Raw genomic sequence first — 23,793 nt, forward strand, 5'->3', positions numbered from 1 at the left:
GTTGCTCAGACACCGAGACCAGCCGACTCCACTATCGCTATTCTCCATTTGGATTCTCCGGGGTCAGTAAGACTATTGCTAGGGTTAGCAGACAGGCTCTCCTCTTTTAAGACTTGATTCTGCTCTGCAGCAATACATCTGAAAGACACCAGTCTATTTTTTTATTGTCTAAAGCCAAATATCACCAACTTCATTTTTCATTCTAGGTTTTTTCCATTTTTCCCCCCCACCTGCCACTGAGGAAAACAGTATGCTTAGTGGAAAACGACGTTTTAATTTATGGCCCAAGAACTGGGGGTGATGTCTGTCAGCCCAGTTGCATAATACAATAAGGGTAGTAGACTAGAGGCAATGCCATTAATAAAATTAATAACACAATCAATCTGATTTGTATATAGAATGACTGAGAAGCTCGAAAAGGCAATGATCCAGTGATAGCTGACTCTAAGCTAATAGGGCAGATCTTTTTCAGCACCATCCGATGATTTCTTGGTCTAATTTTGGATGAATATAATCTTACCGAGTGATTGGTTTAGTGTACTGTCATGAATCAAAAAGACAGCACTGGAATTCCTAATTCTTGAAGAAAATGAGAGGTGTCTTTTTGAGGTCTTGCCAGTTCAACTGGATGGGCATTTGGGAGCACCTAAAATGTGTACAAGTCACAGTAGGTCGTTAGAGGCCAAGTGTTTGCCTATTTTGTGGTTAAATTGCTCTTATGTGAGAAAAGAATTTATTTTTAAATTATGTGTACCTAGAGGAGCCTGCTCATGTACTACTCAGGTATGACCTGATATATATATTTTTAACAACTTCAGGTTAAAGATGATTAGAAATCAGGAAAGCAGAATCTGTGGATTCTTATCTATGTTTTTATGATGATAATTGATAGCGAGTAGGTGGGTTAGTCAGCTCTGAGTTCTGATCTCTCTGTATATGTGGCCGATCTGGAGGTGAGGTGAAGAGCTCTAGGAATTTCTCAACAGCTAGAAGGCAAGTGTCTATCTTTGGTTCCCAAACCCTTAAATGTCTATTTTTAGCTGTGGCACATGGATTTTCTTCTGCTTGCTCAGGAAACTAGGAAATATAAGGAATTCCCAGAGCACAGCCCCGCTTCTTTTCTTTGTCCTCCCATTGGTCAGTCGAAGTGGGATCATTTCACTCAGAGGACTGTGTACATGATACCCCCAGAGTGGGCTTTATGGCCTGGACGGTCCACCAGTGCAATGCCAGGATTCTCTTCTTAAAACGGACTAGATAAAGCAGAACAAAATGGCTTTTCTCCAGAGCCATAATTTATGAAGTTGAAAAGTAGCTGTTTAGAATTCTTTAGTCAATGTAGAAAATGTGACCATTTCCCTCAAGTCTTAAAACGTCTCTCAAAAGATTATTTATTTCCTCCTGGGTATCTGGCTTACAATCAGAGTCGGCTGCCTCCAGGTAATGATTTGATTTTCTTTGAAATGTAGAAGAAAAAAGGGAAAGATTCAACTTCCTTAATTTGTACAGCTTATCTTCAGGAGCCGAAAATATTTAGCATTTCAAGAATAACTTTTTGTTTGACCTTTTCAGTAATTTGTCATAGAGATTTAATTTAGGTGGAAACTTGGTATGTTTTTAAAAACAGAATAATAGTTTGGTTTTTTTTTTTTTAAATCAAATATCATGTCACAACTTGAAAAAATGTAATTTTCAAAACACTGGAATGTTACTTCTCTCATGATTTCATGTTTTCTAGTCTATATACAAATCTGACCTCTCCTCTTTCCTACCAAATTTTGCTTATTTCACGAGGATGAAGGTCTATGGGGAGAAACATCATAACATAAATCCACAGATTTAATATTTTTACCAGCTAAGACTGGCACCCAATAGGATGACCATTCAGTGGGATGGCTGTGGTCAACTTGGAACCATGGAGAATGAAGCCATGAATAAGGGAGGACCACTGTTTACCATTTATTTTGCAGACCTGCCGCACAGGGGAAATGTGGAAAGCTAGTTGGAGGATCAGAGGAGAGCCTCACATAATGGTGATCATCAAAGCTGCCCGGGACACCAAGTGGTGCAAGTATTGTTAGGTATGGAGGTACAGAAAAGAGTGATTTAGGACGCCCGCTCTCATGCAGGCAAGCACATAAAGGAACACAATAGATTGTGTAAGTGGGGTCGCATAGGCATAAGCCAGGCATGCAGGCCTCAGAAGGGGCCTCATTCTGTCTGAGTGGGAGGCAATTGAGAAGACTTCAAAGAGAAGGAAATATACCAGCGGGGTCATTTAAAATATAAATGGAATTGCGCCAAACAGAAAGAAAAAGGATGGGGGCTTGGGGAGAATGTGGGCAGGACTTGAACCAAAGCCAGCGGTGTGGAGGGGGATGGGTGTGTTCGGGAAGCTGACCGCTGACCGTGGTGGTTCAGTGAAGATGTGTGTACGGTGGGCTGTGTTTGTGTTGGGTGGATGGCTTCTGTGGCAGATGAGCCCGCAGAAATGGGGTCAGGTTGCAAAGAGCTTTAAATGCCATGGATAACTTGCAGAGAAATTCAAACTTTATTCTGTATAGACATGAAACCTCCAAGTTTTAGGTAGGGTAGCAGCATAATCAGATCTTTGCTTTAGAAAAGTAATCCAGTGGTAGGTAGGAGCTAGCAGGTGGGAGGCGGGCTTGCTGGGGGCACGGGGGCCAGGAGAGAGTCCCGACAGTAGTGCAGAGTGAGGTAACTGGAACTCGAACCAGGGCAGTGCTATAGGGATGGAATAGATGGGCTTCTGAGAGTCTTTTTACAGAAGACCCGAGTATGCTTGTTGATGGACATGAGAAGAGAAAGGAGTGAAATAGAGTTCTAGGCTGCATTACTGGATCAGGGGAAATGAGAGAGCATAGAGGAGAGGTTTTAGGATGAAGATACTGTTTTTGACATTAGTTATGGTGCCCTTAAGAGGCTGGTCAGGAGATTCTGCTAGAAAGCCCTAGCAGGCACCTGGAAAGATGAGATTTGCACATGAGAGAGATGAAAACTTCCATGAAGGTGAGGGGGCCATGAGGAAGTAGGTGGTGGAAACTGGAAACAACAGATTTTCTAGGAGGAGGGTGAAGAATAGCTGCAGATTAAACTTTAGTGATTATTGCCATTTGATGGGAGGAAGAGGAGCGGGTGGAGATGGAGAGAAAATGGATGTAAAAGAAGAAGGAGAGAACTATATCACGGAACCAAGAAGAAGAGAGTTTTAGGAAGGAGGCCAAGCCCTTCAGATGCCACACAAAAGGCCAATAGGATGAGCAGAAAGAAGCCATTGGACTGAGCAGTTGGGAGACCCGCCCCCCGCAACACCCCCACCTTCAGGGGGCCTGACTTCCTGATTCCAGTCAAGTGGTGGTAAGGGGAGAAGTCAGATTGCTGAGAACAGGAGCCCAGGTGCCAGGCAGGAGCCGGCCACCCACAGACTGCCTTTTCAAGATGTAGGTGCAACCCAGTGTGGCTGGAAGGCTCTGGCATACGGTTTGAAATGTGCAGTGCTCGTGTATCATAGATGATAGAATGCAACCTGCTTTGACCTGTCTGTATATTTAAAGCTTTGTAACTCTCTGTCCCTGCTTGCGTTCCTAGGAGTTTATTTCCTTGAGTTGTCGGAGGCCTTCTGGGCTCTCAGATCATTTTTCTTTCTGTCTTCCTTCCTGCCACCAGCCCCATCCCAGCCCTGCCTCCCTCTCCCACTCTCTTTTTCCACCACCTCCTTACTCACACTCACACACACACCACAGACAGACACATACACACACACACACACACACACACCACTTTGTTGTGTAATTACATTGAAGGTGCCCAAACTCTTCATTTATGAGTTTCTGCTTGTGATGTTTTTAATTAGCTTTCTCCCAAGAAGACTAGAGAGCGTTGTCTTTGGAAAGCTTGAAGAAGGTAAATGAACATTGTGGCTAAATGAGGAAGCGGGTGGATGTGCACACTCTGAGAAGGTGGCAGCTGCCCCAGAGGCCAGTCTGACCCTCCAGTGCCGTCACCTTCCATGCCCGTGAAGCAGGCTCCCAGCCAGCAGTGTGCATCAGCCCAGCACAGAGCATTTAGAAGGACCGCAGAGGGGTTAGGAAACCTATTTTCTTTTCTGACTATTACTGCCTGTGTGGCTGAGCCTCAGCGTCTCTTCACCTGTAAAATGGAGACGGTGATAACGGCCTATACACTTCCCAGGTTGCTGTAAAAATCAGGTTAGTTGATATGCTGAAGCACTTTGCAAATGTCAAGTGGTACTCACATCTGGTACCGTACAGTTATTCATAGGATTTCTTTCTCCTTTAGGGAGGTAATGAATGATAAAGTTTATCACATTTTTCGAATGTTTCTATGCCCGGGCAATGCCATTGAGTAGTACCAGCTAGACTTTTGATTTATTTTTATTTTCTTTGTGGTAAGATATAACATAAAATGTACCCTTTTAGCCATTTTTAAGTGTGCAGTTCAGTGGCATTGAGTTCATTCACACTGCTGTGTAACCATCACCGTCATCCATCTCCAAAACTTTTTTTATCTTCCCAAACGAAAACTTTCTTCATTAAATACTAGCTCCCCATCCTCCGCCACCCCCACCCCCAGCCCCAGGCAACCACCATTCTACTTTTTGTGTGTGAATCTGACTACTCTTGGTATTTCACAGAAGTGGAATCACACAGTGTTTGCCCTTTTGTGTCTGGCCTTCTTCACTCGGCGTAATGTTCTCAAGGTTCACCCATGCTGTAGCCTGGGTCAGAATTCATTCTCCTTTATGGCTGAATAACATTTCATGTTATGTCTGTCCCACATTTTGTTAATCCTTTCATCCACTGACGTATATGTGGGTTGTGTCCGCCTTTTGGCTGTGGTGAATAATGCTGATAGGAACATGAGTGCACAGATATGTTTGAGTCCCTGCTTTCCATTTCGTACGGTTATACCCAGAGGTGGAATTGCAGGCTGCCTTTCGATCTGAGATGATGGGACTGTACACTTGGCTTTGTGACCCTGCTCAATAACTGTTGATGGGGGACCCTGGAGTCACAAGGGGTACCCTTGGCCAGCTAACGCCCGCCCTGTGCCCTTTCACAGATGCCTCACTGTCCAGCCCCCGGCCGCTTGGCTCATGAAGCCCTTTACGTATCTACGCCCCATTGTCCTGCCATCACCACGGGGTCACTGATAGTCCATCCCTCCTGATGTCTGGGACAAAGGCAGAGCAGCCCTTGATCCAGGAACTGCCTCACCTTGGCCTCAGCTTCCTGAAGCAGGCTGCCGGCACCGGTTCTGATGGCGACTCAAGTCCCCTCCCTATTCTGTCATGGTTAAGGAGCAAATTCATGCAGAGCCTTCACCTCCTACTCTGTTTTCCGGGGAAAGGGGGAAGCACTTACCCTTGTGGGCTCCTGATAGTCACATAACTTCCCTTCTAAGCAGGGGAGGCCCTGGCCCGTTACCATCCACTCAGATTCCGGAGAGGAAGGACTGGCGGGTGCAGGCTGGGGCCAGCCAACAGTTCCCCCCCACCGGCTGGCAGCTCAGTGGCTGCTGCTTAAGGACTTCTCCACCTTCTGGGAAATGGACACAGTCAACCCAGCAGACTCAGGAGACAGACCAAGGTAGTGCTGTCAGCGTCCAGGTCCTGTGCTTTCCCCGCCCATCTCTGTCATTGCCAACCCAGGTCGTGCTCCGCCTCCTGGCGGGCAGCACGACAGAGCTCAGAGCCCATGGGTCGTCCACAGTTCCTTCCATCTAAGGACCCACGCTCACTTGCGCCCGGGCCTGAGACAGGGGTGAGGGGGAGGGACAGCTCCTGTGTGGGGGACTTCCTGAAGTTGTTCCAAGTTGGTTTTCTTGAGCAAAAGCCATTGGCAGTGACCAAATGTCCCCGGGAATGTCCGATTCCATATATCACTCTGCGATGAATCTGTTGTGGGTTTTCATGTGTTTATATTCATAACTGCCCTTCTGGCTGGTTCTATGTGAGGCACGTGGTACTGTGAGAGGAGAAACCTACCCGGCCGATGATTTGTGGGCTTGGGCAGAAGACCTTTGTCCTGACGTTTCCCACTTGGTTCTCTTATGGAAGGCCTGGTTTACATCATGACACGCAGGCCTCTCTCCTGGGAGTCCATGTTCCAGGAGGAGCCCCGTCTCAAACACTCAGTTAAATTGTACTAAGAAGAGTGAATTCCTCTCACTGGAAAAGATTTTAAAAATAGCTATTTGTCTTCGTTTGGTCTGTGTGAGATACATGTCCCTGTCAGATGGAGAAGGAGAGAAAGTGCATTCCTCTGGCTTAGGCATCTCCTGGATGCTGGCTGAAGGACAGAAGCCCCGAGGTACTGATATTGGGATGCCATCGGTCCTTTCAGTGGTTTCTTTTGGTGCAGGAGGGGCTATCTGTCATCATAACAGTGCAGAAGCCATCTTTAGTGTCTCTCTGAGGAAATAAGAGTTGCTCCTGAAAGTCTAGGGGCGGAGAATGACTCAGTGGGTCGTGGTTTTCCTTGACCCACATGCACAGATCCAATTACCGAGTTCCGGGATGGACAACGAGGAGCCTGACTTTGTTTCAGAGTCCCTGGGGGTTGTCCTGCCCCCAGCCCAAGTGTGGTACCCAGGCACTGCCTGCTGGCAAATACAAGAGGTCTCGGAGAGGAGACAAGGTGGCCCCTGAGGCCCTGGAACTCACTGGCCACAGGGGACCTCTTTGGAGAAATGGGCTTTCTGGCCCCAAATATTCTGGTTGCACATTCAGTTTGTTGCTCTGTCCTCACAGAGTTAAATTTATATTTTCTGGCCGGAAAGTGTCCCCTGCTTAGAGTGTGACGTGTTTTGTTTGGTTAGTTTTAAAAAGAAACAAGCTGCTTATTAAAGGCTTGCATACCCCTATCAATTAATTAACCCTGTGTCAATACCACGTGCCGCACCAACTCACATTTTAATTACATCCTTACCTATCTGTGAGAATTAATTAAATGTGTGTAAAGTGCTCTGAAATTTTCTCGGGATGAAAGGGCCTGTGAGGAATCTGCAGATTTTAGTGTGATTTCTTGTCTCCTTGGGGCGGGGATGCCAACAGCTTCAGATGGACATGATCTTTCTCTGCAGGAAGTTTGCCAGGAGCCTTCTTGTTTGCTCCCAAGTGACTGTGACAAAGTTGTTCTGCAGGGTGGCAGGTGGCCTGGGACGCGGCCAAACCATGTGCACATCCACCTGTCCCTTTGCAAGAGGGCACATTTGCATGTATGTACTTTTTTGCATAAAGAAGTTTGGTTGCGTGTGATGCTGGATAAAAATAAGTAACAGTAATGCTGGCCATCATCCGCATCGTTACTATTGCTCGACCTTCGGTAGTGGGATTTAGAGGAGCCGTTGTGGAACCCCACACTCCTGAGTCTAAACCGCTTCTTTTCCTCCCTCTTTCTTCACAGTGGGGCGTTTTCTGAAGTGGTCCTAGCGGAAGAGAAGGCGACCGGCAAGCTCTTTGCCGTCAAGTGCATTCCCAAGAAGGCGCTGAAGGGCAAGGAAAGCAGCATCGAGAACGAGATAGCCGTCCTGAGGAAGTAAGTGCGGGAGCCCGGCCTCCTCCCGCAACTGCTTTGGGATTATCGGTCCGTAATCCGGGGGAGGGAGAAGGCCGAAGGCCGCCCGGTGACCGCAAGGCTGGCTGGCGGCAGGGAGCAGGGCGCTCGGTGAAGGGGTGTGACACCCACGTAGTGCAGCGCGTTGAGAGCGCTTTTCGTCTGCGTGCCCTGTGTCTTGTGACATTTGTAGCTGTCATTTGAGGTAGTCGTTCTTTCCAGAGATCTTGGCAGTCAAGCTGACTTGATTTTGAACTGAGACCTGGACCCTCACTCCAGCTGGGCCAGTTACTGAGTTCGGAGCCTGCTCCGTAAACTGCAGTTAATAATCTCTCCCTATACATAGTCTCAGGATTAAGTGTGATGGCGCTTGACACCTGCTACAGAGTGAGTAGCCCCGTAGGGTAGCTGCCACCGCCACAGCTACTAGTGTTGTTGTTGTTGCTTCGTTTTGTAATAAGGAGATGAACTCGGAGAATAAAGCCACTTGTCCAATGCCTTGCAGCTCATATGTGACCTAGAAGGCCAGCCCCACCAGTGTTATCTCCACACTCTGCTGGGTCCCCCACTCTCTGCTGCACACGGCACCTGGCACCCAGCAAGCTCCACAGAGTCCTCTGTTGAAATGTTTCCCCTCTTCGTTGAGTTTTATTTATGTTACCCATGTGTAATAGAACAAACAGAAACCTCACCTCCATGAAAATGGCATACACAGAACCGTTCGGATGTGGCTGGTCCCTCCCAAAACATGACCTCTCGTTAATGCGGTGTCTGCCACGATCAAGCCATTCCTTCATGCCTCACAAGGTTTGGGGGAATAAATCCTTATTTGGTACCTGCTTTCGCTGTTTGGAGTGTATCTGAGCATTGTGCTATGAAATTTTTAAGAGCTTCTATTAATAAAAGATGTTAGAAATATCCTTGAAATTTTTGGGGTTTGGAACCAGCACAGAACAAGAATCCTGTCCAGATAAGCAAAACAGAATGGGAACAAGCCTTGTAGGGCCTCGAAACAAAATGTCACCCCCTACATTCTTCCTGTATAACCCACCCCTCCCACTTGTGTCTCGGGGACCAGCAGTGCCCGCTGAATGATGCTTTACTGCCACCAGTACAAACCCTGCTCACTGAGGTGGTCAGGAGAGACCGTCCTGTTCTGTAGCATATGAGATGTGTGTTCCAGAACAAATGGGTCTGGATAGCTCTTCAGCGTAAGGGTTTTGCTTATTCGTTTGGTTGTTTGGACGGTTTCTATGTTCCCTGGATTGTCTGTTAGGGACCCACAGAGTTTCAGCTCGTCCTGTAGAGGATCTCATGAAATGAGTCCATGGAAGAGAATTGGGGAAAACAAATTACTCCACTTTAGCATCGAGCAGGAAAACACTATGTTAATGAAACATTTACTTAAATTGCTCATTTTTCAATACGAAATCAGCTCTTGGAGAAGAGGCTGTTCACTGGGCGTTTAGTTCTAGCCACACTGCAGGTATGTGACATTGTAGCTGGAATTCTGGGTGGGCCCAGAGCAAAATTTCCAGAGGTCCTGCCTTGGGCACAGGGGCTGCCCACTGCTGAATTGAGAATGCTGCCTTTATTTTTATGTGACTCCCTCATGGGCTTAGAAGCCACAAAGCCAGGAAAGTCTGTTTTTATTCTCCATGTTATTGTCCAGCTCCATGGGCAGGGGCCGCAGAGGTAGACTGTATACGCCATCTCGGTTCGCATCACAGTCATTCTGCTTTAATCTGTGTCTCCATTCCATGCTATTCCCAGGGAGAGGGCATCTCAAATAGGGAGGGCCAGGGACTGAGAATCACTCATTTGGATAGTTTCACACTGTCAGTTATTGGAATGCCATAAAGCATCACCCTTCCTTCAGGAATAAAGAACAAAGAAATGATTTCTCGGGGTAAGAAGGTGATACATTTCCTGGACTGATTTTTTCTTTTTTCTTTCTTTTTCTTTTTCTTTTTTTTTGGTCCTCTGCAAATGACTTACAAGTGTAATAAGAGGCAATTCCACATCATAAGGAGCCCAAAGCAAAGTACCTGAGTAGTGAAGGAAATAGTTTTGGAACCACCATTAGCATGCTGTCACTGAAACATTTATTCATTTAACCAGTATTTATTAAATTCCTGTGCATCAGGCAACACTTCTGGGCACTAAGGTTTGAAAGATGAGCTACAGTTCTCGCCCTCCAGGAACTCACAGTCCTTTGACTCAGTATATGATGGCGTAGAGGCTGTGAGAGAAGACAGAGTCGGGGCTGGAGGGCAGGGCCACCCAGCTTTCCCTCTAGGGCAGGGAATGGAGAAGGGTGTTGTGGAAGAGGTGGGTCTAGATGCTGAGAATATTTGGCTGGGGGCAGAAAGGCAGAGGGACATTGAACCTGAAGGAGCAGCCCGGCGGTGTGGTAAGGGGATGGGAGATAGGCTGGTGTGCTGGAAACCCCAAGTAGCTCATCGGAGCCGGGGGGTGGGGTGGGGCGGGGTTCAAGGTGAGGCACAGGAGACCTGCGGCTGGAGAGGTTATGGGGGATTGTATACCCCACTTTGGAACTTGAATGCCGTGCTGTAGACAGGGGGTCCTCAACCCCCAGGCCACGGACCGTTACCTGTTAGGAACCAGGCCGCACAGCAGGAGGTGAGCGGCAGGCAAGAAGCAAAGCTTCATCTGTATCTGCAGCTGCTCTCCAGCACTAGCATCTCCGCCTCAGCTCCGCCTCAGATCATCAGGTGTAAGATTCTCACGGGAGCACCAGTCCCTGGTGCCAAAAAGGTTGGGGACCTCTGCTGTAGACAGTAGAGAGCCACTGAAGCGTTTGAATGAGAGAGCAACATGATAAGAATTGTTTCACAAAGGTTATTGTGGTAGAATTTAGAAGGATAGATCGGAGGGACTAAGCCTCAATACAGGTGGAGCAGTTAGGGGGTCTCTAACTGGGGAAGTCTAGGAAGCAACACATTAAAACAGGGGCTATGGGTTGTGTGAAAGAGACAGTTATGAGCATGTGCACGAAATGGCATCTCTGGGACTTAGGGGCTCGGAAGGAGCGAGAAGAGAGTTGAGAGGAGATAGGATTCTAGGATAACTATGTGGTTTCTGATCAGATAACTCGAGGATAATAATCTCATTAACCGAGATAAAAATACAGGAGGGCAGGTCATGAGTTCTGATGCAGACGTGCTGAGTTTGAGGGTCCTCAGGATGGCCAGGCGGAGGTGACCAGTTGACTCTGGAGTTTGGGACCTTGGCTGTGATCTAGGCTTGCTAGATGTTAAAGTTTTCTCAAATACACATTAAAAAAATATCTTTTGGTACTTCCCATAACTAAATCATTGTAGATAGTGTCCCATAGAGACCTGATTTATTCCAAATTCTGCCATATACTCCTGTCATTTGTATATTTCCACACTATCACACTATTTTTCATCCAGATAGGCCCATCTGAGAGACTGCTTGCCGTCCTACGTGCTGAATTGATTGTAGGGTGACTGATTTATGTATTTTGTCGCACTAAAGTAATGTCGCTAATATATCCTTGGGGGTGTCTTTATACTTGCTCTGAAAATAGCTCCAAAATGAATCTTCCATTTGTTAAGTAGATGCTGAACCAAGCTTGGAAGAAATAAAAAGTGGAGGGCGGGGGCGCCGTAGCAGAGAGCTGCTGGTCTGACCGTGGCGTTCGGGGGCAGGGTCTGTGTGACTCAGCACGAGCGGACCCCAGCAGCGTGGTCAGCTGCAGCCCCAGGAATGCAGTATTTTATGCATTAGGGGGGATCACATCATCAGCACTACATATCCTGGTTAAATTATAGAGCTCTTAGTTTCTGTGCTGTTATTTACGTAGAGGGCAGACACTACCCAAGTCCAATTTCGAGTCAACACAGAAAGCATTTTTGGAGAAGTAGTAAGGCAAATATATAAACGGTTCGCATTTACGTGAGGATCGAGAGAGCAGGAGATGTAGAAAGCTGGAAAACGGGAGATGAGAAGTAAAACAAAGGAACCTGGAGTAGCTCTTTTCCTGGTGGTTGGGGAAACCGAGGCTGAGACGGGTTAAAGGGGCGCCGGCGCCGTCTGAGTGAAACGTGGCGCTGGAATTCGACACGCCGTTCGGATGGTTTTTGTAGGCCGTAGAGGTTTTCCTGCCCAGGGAAGGGGCCTGGGTAGGAATTGTTTTTAAATTGTGTGTTCTCCATCTGGGCACACCGGGGAGTCTGCCTTTTTCTCTTTAAGTCAGTAGTTTTCAGCCCTGGTTGCACATTAAAATCACCTAGGGCACTTTTCAGAACATCCCGAGGCCCAGGCCCCATCCTAGACCAATTGAGGTAGAATTGGAGGTGATGGCGGGCATCAGAAATTTTCCCAAGCATCCCCTTCCCCAGTGATGCTAACACGCAGCCAGCTTGGCCTGAGAACAGCTGCTCCAGGGCCCACGCCTCCTGGCGTCACCTCTGGGGCGAAGCTGCTCTTCCTGTGTCTGGGAGTGTGGCAGGGCGTGTACACACACGGACACACCGGACATGTTCCCTTTAAGTGGGAGGCTCCGCTCAGACGGGCTGAACTGCATTATCAGAGGGAGGAATTGACCCAAGCCACCATCCCATCAGTGGGGAGGAGGTACCCCCATTGGCTAGGTCCAAGCCTGAGAACTGGGCTCTTTGGGGTTGGTCGGGTCAGCACAACATGGCGCCAAGCACACCATCGGAAGGGGGTCAGGGCTGTTGACGGCAGCAGGCGCCAAAGCCCAGGGTTCCCTGCTGCCAAGGTCAGGATGGGCGGCAGGGGTGTGGCGGGGCTGGACCCTCTGGAGGGGCAGCGAGTGAGTTGGCATGAAACCAGGCGCGAGCAGGACTCCGGAGGCCTGGGCCCTCCTTGCGGTAGCTGGATTCTCTGCGTCTCTTGGAGCAGACACGCTTCCCTCGGTGCAGACTAGTGGAGAGAAGGCAGCTTGAGTACCCGAAGGAGAGGACAGCTGGTTTTGTATTAAGTAACAGCCTTCAGAGAAAGACTTCTCTGTAGATTAACTCGTTTAGCTGTGGCTTGCTCCTGCGGCTTTGTTCTGATGGCAGGCTGGCCCCGTTCACTCGTTGAAATCACTGCCAAGTGCCAATTTATTGTATGTGTTAGAGAAACATCCACTTCAATAGAAATTCATCGATTCGGGGCGAACAAAATCACTTTTCCAATGACTGAAAATGGCTAAGCTGGTAAAGCTGATACTTGGTTTCTATCGGATCACATTCTAACATAGACAGACCTTTTCTCTGGAAAACTAGTTTTGGAATTAAGGACTCAGGCAGGAAGTGTGAGTAGTAATGGTTAAAGGCCATAAGGTAACAAAGTAGGGAGGCAGGTATATACTCTATGATCCAAGAACCTTTGGCTACCTTGGAAAACCCCTGCTGAAAGTTCCCTTCATTTCGAAAAACAAACAAACATGCGATTCAAGTAAAACAGGGATGTACTAAGTTGAGAGATACACTAAGTTACTTAATGGTGGTTATTGTTGTTGCATGATGTGTGATTGAAGTCGCAATCTTGCCATGCTTGTAGGAGCGGGCACATGTGGGCGTGTCTGCTGAAGGACCTCGGGCATGCTGGAAAGTTGCCACAACCCCTCCTGGGACCTGTTCACACCAGGCTCTAATGCAAAAGCCTCAAATCACAGAGACAGGCTGATACTCCCCTGTGGCCCTCCCAGACACCCCTGCTCAGAATCTTGCTGATTTGCTGGACGTCCCCTCGTCTAGCTCCGTACCTAGGTCCCTCTATTTCTGGGAGCCCTGTGGATCTGACTCCAGAGCAAGGAGCTTTTCCATCCCAGGCAGTCAACTCAGCTTTGTTCAGATCACTATTTCGCGGTCATTGTTTATTTCATTCAAACAGTGTGTGTATATATGTGAAATTTGGTCTGATGCCAACCAGCTTTACAGCCAAAAAGGACACGTTTGGTGCTTCCAAGCCAGCCTTCACATGGTGCTTTGTCCTTAGCAGATAATCCAGGATCATTTTTGATTTGATTTGAGATTCAGAATCATGCATTTTTTATTTGTGCTATTAATTGCTTGAGCATTGCTTACAGAACTCCAAGAATGGGAGGAAAATGGAGTTGGTGGTGTCCCTTTCTGTGAAATTGGGATATTCAAACTAACTTGAACAGGCATGCGGGTTTTTCTCACTGGCAATCACCCACCTCTGGGGCCTCTCCCTGCCTACGGTTTCTGCTTCCCAAATCATGGGTTAAACATGGCTCTCATGGGATGGTGGTTTGTCTCCCTGTCTTCAGCCCTTGCTCCAAAACCCAATGCAAATGAGAGTTTAAATGCTTGTCTGATGTTGACCCTGTCCACTGTAACTGCACAAAGTCAACTGCTTGGTGGACTCCAGACTCCTTTGTAAGCAAGCCCCCACTGGATCTTGCTATCTAGTGACTACCTCCCTACCCCACACCCCGTGTTTCAGTCTGTACCCCTGAAAATAACAGACGACTTCTGAATAGATGATTTAGGCCTCTGCTTCTCCTGCCTTCTCCTTCCTGCTTCTGTGGGCTAAGCCTCAGTTTAAGATGCCCCCTCCTACTAGATTCTCCCCGATTGTCCCTGCCTGGATGGGCCCTTCCCTCTGAGACCCCACAGTACCAGGGTTCCCTCTGTCCCTCCTCACTCTGCTTTCAGAGAATGTGGATTCCCTGAATCCAGTCCTGGACTAAAGGCATGAAGGTGAGGATGGAAGCAAGGGATGGGTGGAGCGATCGAGCGATAGTACGGAGGTTAGAGACACTGGGCTTGGGCACTGTCTAAGCAAAGAGGCATCAGGGTAAAGGAGAAATCTGTGCTGACTTCCAGTTCTCTCTGGCTTTGGTGACTCAGAGGATGGCAGGTCCCTTAGCCAATATGGGGCATTCTGGAAGAGGAGGCAGATGTGAGGGGAAGATGATTCTCCTATGGCAACAGAGCACTTAAATCTCGTCTGGCAGTTCCTATCACCTTTTATGCTATATACGTGCCTGTAGATATTTAGAGTGGTTGAGGAAACAGTGTGTTTTATCACACGTCTGAAGAGAGTGCCAGTTATTTGCATGCTTAATTCTGTGTGCTCTCTCCCTGTCTTCTAATCTGCCTATGCACTTGGGGAATTCAGCCCTTGTGTGGATTAGCTGGGGGTTTAAATTCCTCTAATAATGTATCATGGCAAATGTTTTCCACTCCTCCTGTAAGCTTACTTAGCTGATGACTTACACAAATTTCACCAAAATGATTCTAACAGAAGTGTATGTTTCGTGTAGCCCAATAGTGCTAAAAAGTCAGAACAGCTTAGATTGGAGGATCACACAACGTGGAAGATTAAGTATAGGGAGTCCTGAGATGGACCAGGTTGACAATAACAGAAAAAGAAATAAAAATACACCAAAGAATTCTCTTTCTTTTCTGTTAAACTTTAGGTTGTGTCTGTTCTGTTTTCTCCATGGTTTTGGCATTATTGATGTGGGTAGGTAAATGATTTCAGTGAAGTTTTATTTATGACTCATTATCGAGTTTAAACTATATATAATTTGGTGAATAAATTTTATTTACATACTTGAAGGTCCACGGTTATCATTTGGGTGGTTTAAGCAGTTGCTATTTTAAGGCTGCATAACTTGACTTTTTTCCTCCAAATAGACTTAAAGTTAAGGTCAAATCTTAGGGGACTAGTCTGAAGTTTTAAGGAACTATACAATTAAAGAAATTCTTTCTAAAATAGTAGTTGCATGGAATTTGATAAAATGGATCCATTTTTAGCTTTCACATTTTTCTTTCATAAATATTTTTAAAATGGTTTTGACTGTATGATTGAGACATGTGGTAGATGTCACTGGGGGATCCAAACATCTATAAGGATATTTATAAACGAATGCAGTAGTGTGACAGATTTGGTGTTTTCATTCTTGTTGAAGACTACAGAACCGATGTGCTACGTACACTCATACATATATATGTGCATGTGTTATACACAATGCATACGTACACGTATGTACAGATACGCATACGTATATAAATACACATGGTTTAAATACATTTCAGTTTTTTTATATCTTTCCCCTAAAGAGCAAAAAATTCTTTTTGCTTTCTTCAGTAAATACAACCTCATGGCTATCAAAAAACTGCTGTCTAATTACCTAAATAAATAATAAGGCATGTGAAAAGTTTAAAATGTTTTAGGTGTTAGGAATTATGCAAATAATTACCACTCTCGTTGTTCTATGCTAAGAGCTCAGAATAGCAATACAGGAGAGGTAAGAACAGAAACCGTGGTCTCCATTTTATGGAAGGAGAAACTGAGGCACAGGGTCGTCGGAGTGAGTGGTGGAGCCGGAGGAGCAGCAGAAGCTTCTCTCTTCCCACCTTTCAGGGTACCCAGCCTTCCCTTCTGTTGGAACTTTGGACATTCTAGATTTAACTGATAGGAATCCGAAACCCTGTGACTCCCAACAAATAGTAAGAAATAGATGTCAATCAATTTTACCAGATAATAGTTATCAATAGATTAATTGAAGTAGATTGTCAATTAATTACATTAATAGACTGATAACTCTAAAATCAGAATTCATTCAGCCTTTTGTCCCAACTTAGTCACTGGAAATCTAGAGCAATTTTTATCTGTCCTTTGAGATTTTAAATACGGATATTCTCACCTTGTCATTATTTAGAAACAATGCTTCCGTGAGCATTGTTTTACGTACTCTTTACAATAAAGCTGTGAAGTGGATATTATTGTCCACATTTTGCAAATGAGAAACGAGGACGTATGTACGACATTTCCGGAGGCCTCCTAAGCAGTAACAGGTGCAGTAGGAAGGCAGACCCAGGGCTGTCTCCCCCACGATTTGCACCCCCTGGTGTCTCCATTTTGTCCTTTGAAGACAGGGCTGCGTGGTCTTGATGTAGGCAGAGCGCACTGCATGCAGGGGGTGCCCATCAGTGGTGAAAGAATAAATCTCTAACTGTCTGTTCTGCAGTACCATTGGAGAGGCAGTCTAAACATGTTGGAGAAGACCTGAGAACCGGCCTGCCTAAGTTTTCATCTGACTACATCACTTCAAAGCTGTGTGACAACCTTGGGCAAATTATTTCAACACTGCCTCCACTGTCAGGAAAAAGGGGGTGATATTACTGCTTGCCTCACATATTTGTAGGGATTAAAGAATCAATGCATGCAAGGCACTTAGAATAATGCCTGGCACATAGTGTGGGCTCTCCAGATGTTTGCTGTTTATATGATTACGTGAATGGGGACATCTGGTCACACAGTGGGAACAGGGAGAAGCTGCCTTCCCAGAACTCAATCACACAAGTATTACCCCACCATGGGGTGCCCTTTGGAGCCCAGGGAAGCCCTGCTGGCCGGGGAAGCAGTGCCGGCAGCAGTGAGGTGGCCGGCCCTCATCTGGTGGAGAGAGATCTGCAGGGCATGACCCAATGTAGCTGCAGAGTTATCAAGAATATATCAGTTTTACTGTTTTTCTTACTGAAAAAAACTATGACGACTGCTGCTCTCCTTGTCTCTCCCACTGTCTGCTTCTTCTAACATTAGAGTCACAGAGCATTGGAACAGGAGAAGGAGCTTGGAGATCTTGGTCCAGTCTCTTGACTTCCAGTTGAAGAACCATATCTAGAGAGGTTAAGTGACTGGCCCAAGGTCACAGAGCTAACTCTGGCAGACGTGTAGCCAGAACCATGGTTGCTAACCTCCTAATTTAGAATTCTTTTCACATTACCGCGCTGGCTCTCTTGTACAGCGTCCCTTAGGAGATTGCAAGAAAATAACTCTGCCTCATGTTTGTAAGACCCGTGGTATGTATGGCAGGGAGTGAAGGCTGCCCACGTCACTTGGCCAGGTTCCAGGATGGAATATTGAATCTAGTTTCTGAAATTCCCCTGGTGATTTCAATTAGACATGCTGTTCTTTCCTCCCTCCCCCTTCTCCTGGGGATGCAGTGTTGCTATGGGTTGTGATTGCTGTCGTGCTCTGCCCAAGCTGCCTCTGGTTCTCTGGAATTCACCAGAAAGGAGCTCAGAGGCCAGCCTCACTCAGAGCTTCTGTTAAAGATGAACTATCAGGATGCTCGTTCCCCTTCAGGTGTGTTTGATGACGCTGGTCCTTGTGTGAGTTTCTTGTCAATAGAATGGAGGTACCACTTTTGAGGTACTGGTACTGTAGGAAGGAGCCAGCTATAGACTGGAGTAATGTGGAAAACATGGCAAGCGCTACTCTAGGGAGCAACCATAATCCAAGAAGACCTTTTCACTCCTCCTTCCCAGCCGCAGACTAGGGAGGCCTGTCGAACATCGGAGCCCTGCCTCCTGTTCTTCCTGGCCCTGTTTGATCCTCTGCTCTCTCTGCACCTTTCTGGGATGTTCTAGAAACAAAGGGAGGGCTGCCTTTGTGGGTTTGAGGGACACTGGGTCATCCTGAGGGTGGCCAAGGTAGGGGAGCCACTGAGCAGAGGCTGAGTTAACCACCAGAAAAAGGTACCATGTGCGGAATAAGCAGAGGCTGAGTTAACCACTAAGAAAAGGTACTATCTGCGGACTAAACCCACCTGTTCAAGAAGCCGTGGGATTGTCTTCAGTGGCAAATTTTTATACATGTACTATGTAACTTTTTCTGGGTATAAAAGTAAACTTCCAGAAAAGAGTTTTCATTAAAGCATTAGATATTCTTTCTAGTGAGCCTCCATGCTGGGGAGCAAAGTGGTAATGCAGCCGTTTCTTTAAAATGAACGCTTTTTTGGTTGGAGTTGACTTGGTTTGTTTGAATTGTGTCTCCACAACTCCAAACACCATTCCCTAGCCGTGCATGCCTGGTGTGTTGTTGTTGCTGTGTTTGTGGTTTGTTTAATCCTGGTAGGACCCCTCTAAGACAGAGCCAGTTGATACAGCCACCGGAGTGCTTCATGTCTTAAGACCTTGCAGGAGATTGTAGGAACAGGTCAGTAAGCTGGATGTGACTCACCAGCAGTATCCCTGAATAAGGTTGCTTATGGTCACTTATACCTCACTCAAGCAGAAGAAAAAGTTGCTCATTGATATCGTCTCTTGGAAGAATATGACAAATAGTTTTTGTTTTCTAAAACATAATTACGTGACACAGTATTTCATTATGCAGTCATGGATGCTATAGCTTATTTAGGTAGTTTGGGGACAATTATTAAATTAGTAAATCTGTTATTATTAGTCAATGTAACTTTTCCACAAAGATAATATCCCTCTTTAAAAATAATTTAGCATGAGTTTTTTGGGGATTTTTTTTTTTTTAAAATGAGTACAGTGTCGACCAGTATAGTACAAACTTCTGAATGAAACTTTATTCTGAAGAAACTACTTATGGCTGAACGTTCACAATATTGTTGCTGAGTCAGATGAACAGATGGCAGCGAGACTTCTGAGTATGTATTTCAGACTCCTGTATTCTCTGTACTTTACAGTTCAATTAGTGTGGACATTTAATTTCCTTTTGCAGTAATAAGCTGCATTTACTTACTTGCATAGGCGTAATTTTTTTTAAATGAAATAACGCATAATATCAATATGTCATTTAGATCGTTTTCATTGTGTCTTTTTTGAATGGTATCATCTACTACATTTATTATATAAAATCTTGTTATTTTGAACTTCGTTTACTTAGGGTGCAGATCTAGTGAATTTATCTTTTCTAATGCTCTTAAAAATTGTGTGGTAAGCATATGATAGAATATAAAAAAACACACGAAGGTATTATAAAATTTACCTAGGAAATGAATATTTTAAAGTTCTTGAAACCAGTGTGCGAAATGCTGGCAGTTTTACCTTTTCACCTAAATAGATGTGACAGTGCCCCTGGGTAGCTGTAGATTTAAGAGTCTAAAAATACTTGAAATAACTCAGCTTCCTTAAAAAACATTCTATAGCTCAGACTTTTAAATAATTTAGACTTGTCTTCTTCTAATTACTCTTAAATCTATTTAAGAAGAATGCATCATTCTTCCAAGACTGTTGATTTTTTTCTAGCCTTTAATTCTTTTTTGCCTCCTTTCACTTAACCTCTTGAAGATAAACATGGAAAGGCGTGGTTAGCACTGTGGTCTCTCCCTGGCCGAGTTCATGTCCACCCCGCTGCCCAGAGCACACTTCCTCTGCATGGGTCCGGCCTCAGTTGGAGTATCTTCTTCTGGGCCCTTTGCTGTTCAGAGTGTGGCCCACAGAGCAGCCACTGCAGCACCTCCAGGGAGGGCGTTAGAAACGCAGAGTCTTGGGCCCAGCCCCGGACCCGCTGAACTTGGAAGCGCTGCCAGAACCCCAGGTGGCTGATGTGCACCCTTACCTTTGAGAAGCACTGATCGAGGAAACGCTGAGGATTCAGCTGCCCTTCTGTGTGCTCCCGCAGCATCTGGCATTTCGCCCCCTTGCAACACTTACCACAATAGAGAGTAATGGCCCATTTCCTAGTCTTTCATTCCTGCTGCATTGGAAACTCCTGGGGAAGAGGGATGATCTCCGAGCTCCAAATGTCTTTCTAGTGCCTGGCTAAGTCCCTGCCACATAGTAGGTGCTTCATATGTTTGCATCAAATTGAGTTACACCAATTTCACAAGAGGGAAGATTGAGGAACGTAATACGTATTCTCCTTCTCTCTTAAAAAATATCAAAATACTTTATTTCCTTGAATGAGTAGAATCTTCAAGTATTTTGAAAACATAAGCACATGTATCCTACGAAAAATGTTTTGAGAGTGGCAAATTCATATTCATTTCGAAGATGGAAATTGGCACTAAAAAACTAAAAACTTTAAAAAAAAAAATAGTTTCAATAAAATATGTTAAATCCCTTTTATGGAATGGGCCCAGAATTTCCAGTTTGGTTTGTCAGTTCTTCTTGGATGGGACACGTAATACTCTTTTACAGTGCAGACTATAGAGGGAAATGTGGGAATTGTACGCCACGCACATACCCGTATTGTTTAAAACAAACTCTGGTTGAAGTTTGTCTCTCCTGTCACTTACCGCCTGGGTGGCCTTGTAGAAGTTACCTAACCTCTATGGTGTTCCGGTTCCTCATCTATTAAATATGGATGAATGATCACAATACCTTCCTCAGAGTTGCTGTGATGGTATAGGATAGCACATTGATAGGGACAGGCCTATCGTGAAAAGATACTATTAATATCTCTAAAGTTTCAATGACTAAACAACCTAGAAAGAAACTGGCAATATTTTGAGCTTAATTAATAGATGTTATTTCTGAAGCTCATTGGTCACTGTATACACACTTTCAAAACGAACACAACCCTGTCCACACCTCAGGGAGCTGATCTTTGAGACAGGGAGCCTTCCGGAAACACCCAAAAAGTGTGCATAAAAGTAGCCTGAGCATCTTGGCATTGGGGTGACCTGGAAGGATGGGTAGGCTTTTCTGGGATGAAGGCGTGGAGAAGGAGAAATATGCCGGTGGGTAGAACAGCTAGAACAGTTATGGACAGACAGAGATGAAAAGTGGGGGCCGAGTTTGGACGTGCGGCGGGGTGATTGAGAAGATGCAAGTGAGAAGGTGCAGGCAAGCAGGACCGAGCACAGAGATGCTTCCTGTGAGGCTGAAGGGTGTGTACTTCATCTGCGAGGCAGTGGGGTGACCACTGAGGAACGTCGCATAGCGGAGGGTCGGGAAGAGTAAGGGTGACTCTTCACCCTGAGGTGGCAGCAGGGTGAAGGTGGATGAGAGCCATGTCACAGGAGACTGAGAGACCGCCTGGTCTGTGATCATGCCAGTCCCGGCCAGAGCAGAGGGGCCCTAAGCAACCCTACAGCCCTCACCTGAGACACTGAGAGGACTCCATGAGACTCTGCAGGTCCTGGGAGGTAAGGGATGACGGGAGTGAGATTTCGAGTCTGAGTGATGGGGAATGCGCTGGGACCATCATCAGATATGGAGGAGTGAAGAACGTGGCAGGACATGGTGCTGTTCATTGGACATCTTTCTTTCCTTCCAGCAGGCTATCTAATGACAGAATTAATTAATATGACCCCAGAGGCCTGAGAAAAATGAGGCCAGGCCTGAAAGCAATCAGGCCACAGGCCTGCAGCACTGGAAGAGAAAATGACACTCGTGTCAGTGAGTGATGCCTGCGGGTGAGCAGTGCGCTGCCGCGGAGGCATTGTGCAGGGCAGCAGGGAGGGCGCCTGCTGGAAACGGGGAGTTCTGATCATTACTCAGGGCTGTTTTACATGGACACAGATGAGAGGACTGGATATTATGACGGTGTATTATGGTTAGCAGTGTCAAGATAGATTGCACTCATTAGGACAAAAATTCGGGCCTCTGAGGTAGGTCATAATTACAGACTGGATTTTTAAGATGGATCAGGTGAAGCAAACACTTCATATTCTTGGCAGTATTTCCTCTCAAGTTCTGATTTCCTGAACTGTGGTTTTCTCCCTGCAGGGTTTGAGGATTTCAGAATGCTCCTTGTTTTCTTCCTGCCTTTCCCTCCCTTTCCTTCCCCTTACCTTCTCTCACAAGTAAACTTCTTTAAATAGTGTTTGCGCATCTGTCGCTGTGCTTCCTCATGCATTGACTCATTCACCAACCCCTTTACAACCATCATGGTGCTAATGCTGTTTCCTCTAAGATCATCAGTTAATTTTGAGCTGCCAAACGTCATCGCCTTTTCAAAGTATCAATTCCCCTTGATTAAGAAAACATGGAATCTTCACTTATCCATCTATTTATCCATCTCCCCATCACTCAATAAATCTTGATTGAATGCTAATAACAATATTAGCCAATACTCATTGATCAACCCCTAAGGCCTGTCTCTATCAATGTGCTATCCTATACCATCACAGCAGCTCTTAGGAAGGTATTGTGATTGTCCACGTTTAATAGATGAGGAACTGGAATGCCATAGAGGTTAGGTAACTTCTACAAGGCCACCTAGGCGGTAAGTGGCAGAGGTTGGACTTGAACCAAATCAGTCCAACTGTAGAGACCAGAATTTAAACCGCTACCCTCTACTGATGGCTGTGCTTCAGTCACACGTGTGCACTTTGTGACTGTGGGGGACACAGAGATGAGTAAGGCATGAGCCTTGCATTTGCAGTTTAGGGTGGGACCCAGAGGCACAGGTGGAAGACAGCAGTGCTTTGATAAGTGCCGGCTGCTCTGAGAGCACAGGAAGGGGCACGACCCAGGGAAAGGGACTTTCACTGAGGAACTGTCTTGTGACCCAAGCCCTGAAGAAGAAGCAGAGGTTGGCCGGGTGGGTGTGGTGGAGAGGGGAGTCCTTAGAAGACAGAGGAGCAGCTCGAGGGGTGGAAGGACGTGGTGTGAACAGGGCACAGCCCCGCGGCTGAAGCTAGGTGAGAGAGAGCACGCCTCTCCTGGTTCCACCTCCTGGGCCCGTGGCCACAAGGCCCTGCGTGATCTCCCTGTGTCTGCCTCTTCCTTTCTCATCCTTCTCTGCTCGCCTGTGCTGCGCCCTCGTCACTTTCTACCTGGACAGTCGCAGCGGCCTTCATTCTCTACCTCTTCTCATCTGTCACGCATCTCTAAAGCCAGCTAACCTTACGGCACTCTCTGATCTTCCCTCTCGATTAAAGAGTGGCTCTCCCCTGGTCAAACCATTCAGCCCGCTTTCAAGGCCTCCAGTTTTGGGTATCAGTCTATTTCCTCTTGTGTCTTTCATGACACATCCACCTCATCCCACTGGAGCAAACAAGAACTCTTCTCCCTCCATATACTGTGCTTCTCTCTCTCCGTCTCTTCGTTTTGGTAGTTCCTTACACCCCTTCACCCTGTTCTCTACCTGTCGGAAATCTTATCCATCTTCCAAGGCCACCTCTAATGTTACTCAGACATGAAACCTTTCCTGATCCGTCCAGCCAGAATCTGCTCTCCATTCTCGAGGATGCTGCCACCATCACGGAGGACCCTGGGCTGCCTCACCTTCTGTCCTTGTGCATACTTCTTAAGGCTGTGCTGGGTCCTGTTCTCTGAATCTGTCCCCATAGTTCCCACCAAGGTAAGTCAGAAGTTTGGAGAGTGACTGAGTTTCAGAGGGGCCTACAAACCTCCTGTTGCCTGCGCTCAGGTGGAATCATTTCTGAAGATGTCTGCTCTCTCTTCCCTCTGCGTCTCCTTGGGCATTTGTCCTTGAGCAGAAAATCTAGTGACCT

General features: G+C 46.3%; 1 protein-coding gene across 3 annotated transcripts in view; it reads left to right on the forward strand.

The window, feature by feature from the left end:
- Window positions 1–23,793, forward strand: part of CAMK1D (calcium/calmodulin dependent protein kinase ID) — a 351,409-nt gene that overhangs the window by 125,491 nt on the left and 202,125 nt on the right. For 2 of the 3 annotated variants that reach the window (XM_039877392.1, XM_039877390.1), the window contains exon 2: window positions 7,449–7,580. In XM_039877392.1, coding sequence (XP_039733326.1) covers window positions 7,449–7,580 — 132 coding nt within the window. Of the gene's footprint in view, window positions 1–7,448; window positions 7,581–20,877; window positions 21,478–23,793 lie in introns of those variants that run through there. The other variant, XM_039877393.1, reaches the window with a different exon arrangement.

This window comes from Pteropus medius, unplaced genomic scaffold, assembly GCF_902729225.1.
Source record: "Pteropus medius unplaced genomic scaffold, Ma_sr-lr_union100, whole genome shotgun sequence".
In the NCBI taxonomy this organism is placed as follows: Eukaryota; Metazoa; Chordata; class Mammalia; order Chiroptera; family Pteropodidae; genus Pteropus; species Pteropus medius.